General features: G+C 43.1%; 1 protein-coding gene across 1 annotated transcript in view; it reads left to right on the top strand.

Moving 5' to 3' along the window:
* LOC102833384 (uncharacterized protein KIAA2012 homolog) overlaps nucleotides 1-10,991 on the top strand; it is a 218,089-nt gene that overhangs the window by 135,205 nt on the left and 71,893 nt on the right. The window contains exon 14 of the mRNA XM_006862029.1: nucleotides 1,788-1,860. Coding sequence (XP_006862091.1) covers nucleotides 1,788-1,860 — 73 coding nt within the window. The remainder of the gene's footprint in view (nucleotides 1-1,787; nucleotides 1,861-10,991) is intronic.

The raw sequence follows: 10,991 nt of genomic DNA, 5'->3' as shown, positions 1-10,991 counted from the left end.
TCTGCCACAAATTCCCCCAGCTGTGAGCCTTCCAACCTTCTAAGTATTCCTTTATATGTGGTTCAGAGTTCTGGGACCATCCCCTGATCCTGCTTGGTCAGGTATTCTGTGTTGTTGTTGGTGGAGCTCTCTGCTATATGCCCACCCGATTTGCCATCTTGTTTGTTCTCTCTTCAGGCCTTTTTTCTAGTTATAAATAGTTCAGGGCTGGCTGTGGCTGTTTGGTTTTAAGTGGAAACTGTCTCTTTAAATTTTGAGGCGATCTGTGCGCATGCGTAGTAGAACCCTCCGAGGGTGGGGCTGGGGTGTCCACTTAGGCTTCTTGGGTGATTCAGGAATATTGGTGGCAGTGTGGGATTAACTCAGGCACCCCTATAGTCACCAGAATGGAGGTGTGCAGACAGAAACGGACCAATGAACAGAGACCAAAAGAAAAGAATGTCCACACCTTTATCGCCAAGGTTCTACCAGGCGTCCGTGACTGTTCTGATCCTTCCCCGCTTGGTCTCACCCAAGATGGCGGCTCCTGGAGCAGCTGAACGTCTTGATAGAAAGCAATGGATTTCTTATTTCTGCTACAAATTCCCCTACCTGTAAGTCTTTCAACCTGCTAAATATTCCTTTATATGTGGTTCAGAGTTCTGGGACCATCTCCTGAGCCTACTTGGTCCTGTATTCTGTGTTGTTGCTAATGGACCTCCTTACTGCACTTCCACCCAATCCTACATCTTGTTTGTTCTCCAAGCTAGGTTTTTTGAAGCTTTAATCTTTACAGAAAGCCTCTTTCTTCCAGGGAGCAGTTGTTACGTTTGAACCGCTGACTTTGTGGCAGCCCCATACTTATCCCACTCTGCCACCAATGCTCCTGAATCACCCAAGAAGCGTTAAAAATGCCCAACCCTAAGGAGTCTCACTTTTATTATTTGGGATTGTTGTTGTTAAGTGACATCAAGTCAGTTCTGATTCATAGCAACCCTGTATAGGGTTTCCGAGAAGCGGCTGGTGAGCTAGAACCGCCAACCTTGAGGTTCAAAGCAACCTTGAAGCTTAGCGCATTAACCCATAGTGCCTAAGGTGTCTCACTTTTATTTTGGGGGGTTAGATCTTGGGAATCATATTTTGTAAAACTCCCCCAAAAAATTCTCATGTGCAGCCTATGGATGTCCCTTGGAGGTGGGATTGCAAGCAGCCTATGACTCAGGGAAAGATGGAAGAAGGATTAAGTATGATAAGAGACTCAATTGTAGCAATCTGGGCACTCCACAAAAAGCCAGTTTTCCCCTGGTCTCCTCTGCTTTAAACCAGCAGTGCTTTGAGATAGTTCTCAGGATAAAGATCAAAGTCCCTAAGTTGCCTACCAAGGCTTGGGGGTCTGACTCCTCCCCACCCTTCACACTTCCCCCTCTCTCTGCTTCACTGATACCAGCCTTCCTTCAAGTCCCTGAAGGTGCCCTGCTTCCTTTTGCCAGTTAACCTCTTCCTGTGACATTCTTCTTTCCTCTTCCACATCTTCTTTTCCATTAACTCCTACCTTTACTAGGCACTGAGTCCTGCAGAGATGAATAGGAGAAGTCCCCAACCAGATAAAAACAACAAAGACCCCAGCAGTGCTCAATTTCACTGCCAAGCCTGCCTGGCTCTCTAAGACCATTCACACTTACAGCAGCCCTCTTGGTCATTTATGTTAAAAGGAGACAACGCAACTAAGGAAACTAGATTCCTTTTACTACAGAGCACAGCCCACAGGAGTGTTTGTACCTATTTGATCTTGTGTGTTCTTCTAACAGGAAACTAGAGATAGACTGGACCATCAAGAAGAAGCAGGAGGACTCCTTGAAGAAAATCATCAAGACAGCCAAGGTAGATACAGCTGGGTTGAATTTTATAATTTTATCACTGAAATTGCTGGATGGACTTAACACTGAAAATCGATATTAATGAAAACAATGCTTGCATTTCTTTTTGGTCATGGGTTAGAACTCAGCACACACACCAAAGTGCTAAAGTTCAGCTCTGATGTGTTCTTAGTGCATGACAAGTCAAATAATAATATGCTTTTATGTCCTTAGAGGAGTACCTGAGTGATACAAAGGTTTAACATGCTCAGCTGATAACCAAAAGGTTTGAGGTTCAAGTTCACCCAGAGATGTTCCCCAAAAAAGGCCTTGGTGATCTACTTTGGAAAAATCAGTCATTGCAAACCCTATGGAGCGCAATTCTACTCTGACACGCATGGAGTCACCATGAGACAGCATCAGCTGCATGGTCACTCACTACATCCTGGGATTTAGATTGCGTTCCAGTCATCATAAGGCTGTAGATTAATGAAAGGGAGAGGAAATCTTAAGGGTATCACAAAAAGTCACCAGGCAACTCCACATCTCTCTTTTTCTTACTCTGAAAGGGTATTAGATATGCAGATGAGGGAGCCTAGGTCCCTGCCTAGGTTTGTTGGATAATATTCCAACAAATGGAATATTTGAAATGAACACAAGTATCTTTAGAAATCCAGCTGCTGTCACTCCCTGCTGGGGTGGTCAGAGCTGCTTGATTGTAGTGACTTCTTGGGAAATGATGCAGTATTCGATGATGATGATGGTGGTGGTGATGATGGTACTAATGAAAATGATGATGATAATGATGGTTGGTGTGGTGCTGCAGGAAAATGCATTGAACTGCAAAGTCAGTTTGAACCACAAGGTCGGCAGTTCAAGTTTACCAGCCACTCCTCAGAAACCGTATACAGGGTTGCTATGAGTCAGAACCAACTTGAAGGCATTTAACAACAAGATATATTGAGCCCAGGGACATATGGCAGGTATGGCACATATCCTGGGTCACACTTGGGGCTAAGGGGCAGTGTCAATGAGTAGTTTTTATTCTCCATCATCAGTTGTGCAAGATCATCAGTTAACTATAGGTACTATTTTCCATAGATATGCCTCTGATTGATCCCAAAATCATTGGACTTTTTGGCATATTTTCATATCCTAAGACCCTGAACTAGACTATGAGCTCTTCCCTGGAAGCACCTGGGTATAACACATAATGCTGAAGTTGGTATATTATGTTCCCAGGTAGCAGAAACTGTTCTTTATCCCCCCTGCTTCTTGCAGGAGTGGAAACAGAATCTCGAGATACTTGGTACAGGGTCACATCACACTGAACATGATCTCTGAAGCTGGACTGCCTGTTCCTTATCTTCTTGGTGCCTCAGTGTTCTCATCTGGCAAATGGCGCTGAAAACAGCATTCACCTTATAAGGTTGAATGAGAACATTATTCTCAGCTGCCATCAGGTTAACTTGTGCTAAGCTTATACACGATAGAACTAAACATTGCCCTGTCCTGCATCATCCTTACTCTGACCAGCATGGGTCAGTCTGGTTTCCTGAGGGTCTCCTACTCATCATGGCCCTCACTTCACCAAACACAATGGCCTCCTCCAGCAATTAATCCTTCCTGATGACATATCTAAAGCAGTCAGTCAGACACTGTTGTGATCTATGAGGTTTTCATTGGCTAATTTTTGGAAGTAAATCACCAGGTCTTTCTTTCTCATCTGTCTTAGTCTGGAAGTTCCAACTGAAACCTGTCTACCATGAGTGACCTTGCTGGTATTTGAAATTTTGGTGGTATAGCTTCCAGCATCATAGCAGCACACAAACCACCACAGTATGACAAATTGACAGGTGGTGGGAATGAGGAATAAATGAAATGAGTCACATAAATGGCTCTTGAATAATGAATTAATATCTATCGTCTCAAAGTCATAGTATTTTCTTTGACCTGTGAAATAACACCATGAACCTTTTACTTCTTTTGGACCAATATGTGGGGAAGGAAATAATAAAAATACTCTAAGGATAAATGTGCAAATTTCCGGATCTGGAATTTCATCCTGAACTTCATTTTGTATGTTTTCATCTTTTATCCTTTTTTTCAGTTGGCATCCTGGTTTTTAAAAAATGATTTTTACACAGTATTTAAAAAGCTTTCACTGTTTCTGGATATCAGATAACAAGACACCATGATAACCTAATCCCTGGATTTGGTTAACCTTTAAAGCCAGGTCTCCGCTAAGCCAAGGCTCCTGTCACATCCATTTTTACCGTGGAATGCCAATAACCAGGAAAGTGCTCTCTAGGCTTCAAATGTCCCATGTCATAAATCACAGAGACAGAATGTGAACAGTGATGAGGCTCCAAGGTCTTGGCCAAGTGCAATGACAGTCTTAGGCAGTACAGAACATTTCAGCCAAGCCTGAACAATGACCAAATCAATCCAAACAGATTTCCTGTCTCATGACAAAGGGGCAGGCTCCAACTGAGTTTCATAAAGGTTTTTCAGAAAGTAAAACATCACTGCAGAAAACTAAGGAAGGCATTTGCCTGTCCTGAATGATAAATGCTAATGTAAAAAAGAAAAAAAAAGGATTTCAAGTCTTTGAAGGAAAGAAAAAGAGAGTGCCAAGGAATTTTAAAAACTATTTGTATCAATTTCCACCCCAGAGGTCTTAAGGTCTATTGTCAGAATTTTTTTCCTATTCTGTACTAAGTAGAGGAGTATTGGCGTGGCACTGTGGGCTAATGAGTTGGACTACAAAGTCAGTTTGGACCGCAAAGTCAGCGGTTCAAGATCACTAGAGGTTGGAACCTACTCGATGATATTTAACAACACCAACAAGAGCAATACTAAGTAGTGATTTCCATGGTTATTTACAAGCAGTGAGCTGTGACCAACCTGCAGTGAGAAGACTTAGAGTCTTGAATTTGGTTGTTACAGCAGTTTTAGATTTGATAATGTCACAGCAGCCCTGGGCCTGAGAGTGTCACAGCAGCTCTTGATCTCTCATAGAAGAAACTGAGGCCACTTGGAGAGGTAAAACTGAGTTTCAGGTTTTTATTAAGCCGGCTGGTTCAGAGGAGCTAGCTTCTCCAGATCCTGAGCACAGAATACAGGGCAGTGCAGATTTATATGGGGTCAGAATCAGGAAGGGGTTAGGTTGCGGACTTATTTGAAGACAGGAGGGAAACCAGAGGATTGGTCCCACTCAATAACCTGATTAACATTCTAGCTTGACTCCTGGGCAGAGAGGATTGGTCTCACTCAGTAACCTAATTAGCATTTTAACTTGTCTCCTGGTGGAGAGGCCTGTGAATGTTTTTACCTTTTCCTGTTCAAGTGAAAGCACTGCATGCCAATATTCACAAGAAAGGTCAAATCAGCACCCTTCAAATCAATGAGAGTTTGGGAAATTTTCTCGTTTTAGCACAAATTTCCCTTTTTCCCTCCTACCCATCCCCCTCCCCAAAGCCCAAGGAGATAATAAAGCTTTAATGTCACTGAAAACAAATTTCAAACCCCAGTTGCCATTAAGTCAATTCTGCTTCAGCGTATAACTATGTTTCACAGGATTTTCAATAGCTGAATTTTCAGAAGTAGATTGGCAAGCCTTTTACAAGGTGAATTTGAACTTGCTGCTTTTCCATTAGCAGCCATTTGCACCACCAAGGGACTCCTTGATACCAATTTTTTTTTTTAACATAAGGCTGTTATGAGTCGGAACTGACGTGATGACACCTAACACCACCATCACCAAACCTTTTGCCATCAAGTCAACTCCAACCCTATAAGACAGTGTAGAACCTCCCCTAAGGGTTTCCTAGGCTGCAATCATTTCAGAAGCAGACAGCCACCTCTTTCTCTTTAACCACTGGGTCACTATGAGTCTGAATTGACTTAACAGCAATTGTTGAGTGTGTCCCCCACCCCATGTCACTATTCTTGTTTATTTCCTTTCCTTGCTGCTGTTGTTAGGGCTGTCAAGTCCATTTCAACTTAGAGCGCACAACACAGCGAAAAACTGCCCAGTCCTGAGCCAGCCTCATAACTGATGCTATGCTTAAGCCCACTGCTGCTGCCACTGTGCCAATCAATCTCCTTGGAGGTCTTCTGTTTTGTTGACCCCCCCCAATTTACCAAGAATGATGTCCTTCTCCAGGGACTGATTCCCCCTAAATAATATAGCCGAAGTATGAAAGATGAAGTCTCAACATCCTGGCTTCTAGTGAGAATTCTGGCTGTACTTTATCCAACATGGATTTGTTTGTTCTTCTGGTAGTTCACGGTACTTTTAATATGCCTCTCCAATACCATAATTCAAATGCAGCGATTCTTCTATGGTTTTCCTCATTTATTATACAATTTTCACATGCATATGAGATGATTGAAAATATCATGGCTTGGGTCAGGTGCACCTTAGTCCTCAAACTAATATCTTTGCTCTTGAACATTTTAAAGAGGTCTTGTGCAGCAGATTTGCCTAATGCAACAAACACATCATTTGATTTCTTGACTGCTGCTTCCATGAGTGTTGATTGTGGATCAAAACAAAATGAAGTCTTTGACAGCTTCAATCTTTTCTCCAGTTATTTATTGGCCCAGTTGTGAGGAATTTTGTTTTCTTTACATTGAGGTGCAATCCATAATGAAGGTTATGATCTTTGATCATCATCAGTAAGTATTTTAAGTCCTCTTCGCTTCCAGCCCAAGGTTGTATCATCTGCATATCCCAGGCTGCTAATGAGTCTTCTTCCAATCCTGATGCCACATCCTTCTTCATATAATTCAGCTTCTCAGTTTATTTCCTATTCCAGTGGTTCTCAAACCCTAGTGAGCATCTGAATCGCCTAGCCATTTGTTGAAATACAGATTTTTAAGTACTACCTCTGGAGTTTTTGATTCACTAAATTTAGGCTGCACCAGAAACTGTTGTTGTTGTTGTTGTTGTTGTTGTTGTCAGGTACCATCGAGTCGGAACCGACTCATAGCGACCCCATGCACAGCAGAACGAAACAATGTCTGATCCTGGGCCAACCTCACTACCACTGCCACACTTGACGCCATCAATGATGCCACCTGGCTGATCCATCTCGTTGGGGGTCTTCCTCTTTTTCTCTGACCCTCCATCTTACCCAGCATGACATCCTTCTCCAGTGACTGTTCCCTCCTGATAATATGTCCAAAGTACGAGAGACGAAGCTTAGCCATCTCGGCCTCCAAGGAGCATTCTGGTTGCACTTCTTCCAAAACAGATCTATTGGTTCTTTTGGCAGCCCATGGCACTTTTAGTATTCTCCTCCAACACCACAACAGCACCAGAAACTAGAATATGCATTTTTAGTAAGGTCTCAGTTGATTCTGATGCTTGTTCTTGATAGACCTGATTGAGTCCTCTGTTTAAATCCTTTTGCTTAAGACCAAGTACATGCAGCAGAGGACATTTGAATGGGGCAGCCTGACCTGACTTGTAAAAGGTGAAAGGTTATGTTGATGATTTCAACTGACGTCTTAGAACAAGGAGTGAGAGATTTGGGGAGCTCTGTAAAGGGCATGCAAGGAGCTCTGGTAGTGTAGTGGTTACGAATTGGGTTGCAAACCACAAGGTCAGCAGTTGGAAACTGCCAGCTGTACCGCGGGAGAAAGATGAGGCTTTCTGCTCCTGTAAAGATTTACAGCCTCGGAAATGCTGTACAGGGTTGCTGTGAGTCGGAACCAACTCCACAGCACAGAGCCATAAGGGGCATGGAATCCTGATGTGGTGCTGTTGGTTAATGTGCCAGACTGCAAAGCTGTTTGAACTGCAAGGTCGGTGGTTCAAGCTCACCAGCTGCTCCTCAGAAACCCTATACAGGGTCACTATGGGTCGGAACTGACTTGATGGCACTTAACAACACCATATGGGGCACAAGGAGTAGCCTGGAGTCATTGGGGTAAAAACAAATGGCAGGGCCTACTGAATCCAACAGAAATTATTGAGCCATTGCCATTATTTCTCTTCTACAATAAAGAAAGGCGCAGAGCCAGGGGCAGATTATCCAATAAGCAGGGCAAACATGGGATTATTTGTACTTCCTTACTTTTCTGTAGTGAAGAGTTTCATGTGTTTTTCACTGTAACATAGTGAAAAACATGGGAAATTGTTCACTAAGAACAATTAGGATTAGTAAGTAAGTAAAAGTAAACCCATGCTTACCTTGCTTGGCCCTTTCAGGGACTGTACATTTGAAAAGCAGCTTTGATTCTGTAGGAAGGTGCTGTGGGGTTGGAAGAGAGACAGATGCCCATGATACATAGAAGCTAAATCTTTGATGTGGTGGAAAAAAATGAAACTGTTCACTATAAATTAGTAAGCAAGCACAAATAAGCCTATGCTTACCTTGCTTCATGAGTAATCTGATATTGCCTCATCGAAAAGATGGATGCTGACTTAGCAACCACTGCACTCAACAGGAAGAGAATGGAGGTCCACAGCCATCCTACCCGGCTAACTACTGCTCACATCCCACGGGCTCACCCAGCTGCAAGGGAGACTGGAGAATGAACTCTCCTTCTGGGTTCCCAATTGTCAGGCTACAGCTAGAATGGGTTCTGCTACTCAAAGGCAGAAGGGGGAAAAGTGACACTGGGGGACAGTGAGCAGTCTCAGCAGGGCTGATGGCTCTGTTTTAACAGATGCTGCCACTTTCCTAACTCTTGCGTTTATAGACACAGTTGTTATTGTTACGTGCTGTTGAGTCAGTTCCAACTCATTGCAACCCTGTATAGGGTTTCTGAGGAGCAGCTGGTGGGTTTGAAGCACTGACCTTGTAGTTAGTTGTCCTGTACTTACCCGACAGTGCCACACCAGGACTCCTATAGTCACAGTTGTTGCTGTTAAGTGCCATCGAATCAGTTCCGACTCATAGCGACTCTGTATAGGGTTTCCAAGGAGATGCTGGTGAGTTTGAACCACTGACTTTGAGGTTCAAACCGACTTTGCAATCAAGTGCTTATCCTACAGCGCCACGCCAGGACTGGGCCATTTATCTCTATCACACCACCTCTTTAAACTCTTTCCTTCTTTGCCACAAACACAATGCATGCTTTAGCTGCCAATTCTGTGGCTTGAGGAGTTAAGGTTTCCTATTTCCTCTATTGGTCTTTGTGGTGTTGGAGAGAAAAAGGAAAATTAATGCATTTCTAAATTTGCCTGGTACCTTTTAAAAGTCCAAAGACTTCTGTGAGGCTTCAGGTGGTATAATTTCCACGACCCTAATGGAAGCTCCACCACCATCTCTCAGTTTGTCATCCTGTGGGAGCTTGCATGTTGCTGTGATGCTGGAAGCTATGCCACTGGTATTTCAAGTACCAGCAAAGTCATCCATGTGAGAGGGTCTCTGCAGAGCTTTCAGACTAAGACAAACTAGGTCCACTTTCAAGGGATCAGCTACTGAAAACCTTATGAATGGTAGTGGAACATTATCTGATATAATGCAGAAAGATGAGCCCCTTAGGTTGGAAAACACTCAAATATGGCTGGGGAAGAACTGCTTCTTCAGAGTCAACCTTAAAGACCTGGATGGAACAAAGCTTTCAGGACTTCATTTGCTGATGGGGCACAACTCAAAATGAGAAGAAACAGCTGCAAACATCCATGAGCAAAGATGTTACTTTGAGGACTAAGGTGAGCCTGACCCAAGCCATGGTAATTCTAATCACTTCAAATGCATGCATTCAAAAGCAGGACAATGAATAAGGAAGCCTGTAGATGAATTGATGCTTTTAAATTATGCTGTTGGTGAAGAATACTGAATATACCATGGGCTGTCAGACAAACACACAAGTCTGTCTTGGAAGAAGTACAGCCAGAGTGCTCTTTAGAAGTAAGGATAGCATGACTTTGCCTCAGGTACTTTGGATGTGTTATCAGAAGGGACCTAGTCAGCCAAAAAGAGGAAAACCCTCCGCGAGATGGAATGACACCATGGCTACAACAATGGTTCAAATATAACAACAGTTGTGAGGCTGATACAGGGGATTGCTTGTGAGTTGGAACCAACTCAAGGCACCTAACAACAACAAATGGAAGCTGCCTATGGGGCCAGGCTCCCGGTTTTTAAACCAAACTCCTTATTGGGAAGCAGCCAACACTGTCTGATTCTCCACTGCACTTATTAATCACTTGATACTGCTTCCACTTTCCTCCAAGCCCTGACGTCTAATTCAATTTCAAACATACTTATTGGTCAACCACTAAGTACCACATTATAATCCCATTTGTTCTGTGTGCTTCTTGAAGGCAAGGACTGTTTTAGGCCTAGTAAATGTTATAAGCAAATGAATGACTCAAATGAATACAGGGAGGAATGTACTGAGTAGTCAAGAGATTCAAGAGGATAAAACTAAGTGCCCTATCCTCAAGAATGCAAACTTACTTTGGACAATACATACTCCTTGTAAAGAAACACTGCCTTCAGAGGATTCTAAGGGCATAGTCCTTCAACTGGGGTTCACTCACAGCACCAACAGCCAGTCACTAGCTGGGACCTGGACCTGTACCTTAGGCATCAAAGCAGACAGCAGGATGGCCAGTGCCTAATGCTGACAGAGAAGGGTCGAATATGAATAGGATGCTGGCTCATTGACTTCTGAGTGAATGGCCCAGCAGACCTCTATTAACCTGACAAGACAGATCTAATTAGTGGCCAATGTATTAAGTATTTACATCACAGTGAAGCTGAGCTATGAAGATGGGTGATTATTGTCAGAAGCATTGTTCTAGACCCTTTCTAGCTAGAACCTAGGAACTTGTTAGAAATGCAGAATCTGGGGTATCATCACAGATCTACTTGTGTTTTAACAAGGTATCCAGGTCATCCATATGTCTCATATAGAAAGCTGGATTTCAGATGCAAAAGACATGGGTTGAATGACCAGCTCTGCCTTTCATTAGATCCATAGTCTAGGGCAGGACACCTCATTTCTCTGGACCTCAGTTTCCTTTCCCATAAAACAAGGCATTAGCCAGTATTAAGAGAAAAGTTCAAAAAATCAGAAAACAACAAATGCTGGTGGGACTATAAAATGATGCAAACCACTGTGTAAAACGGCCTGATACGTCCTCAAAAAATTGGAAATAGGAATACCATTGTTACAGCAGTTTTTAGA

Source organism: Chrysochloris asiatica, unplaced genomic scaffold (genome assembly GCF_000296735.1).
Source record: "Chrysochloris asiatica unplaced genomic scaffold, ChrAsi1.0 scaffold00045, whole genome shotgun sequence".
In the NCBI taxonomy this organism is placed as follows: Eukaryota; Metazoa; Chordata; class Mammalia; order Afrosoricida; family Chrysochloridae; genus Chrysochloris; species Chrysochloris asiatica.
This window is presented reverse-complemented; position numbering and strand designations above follow the sequence as displayed.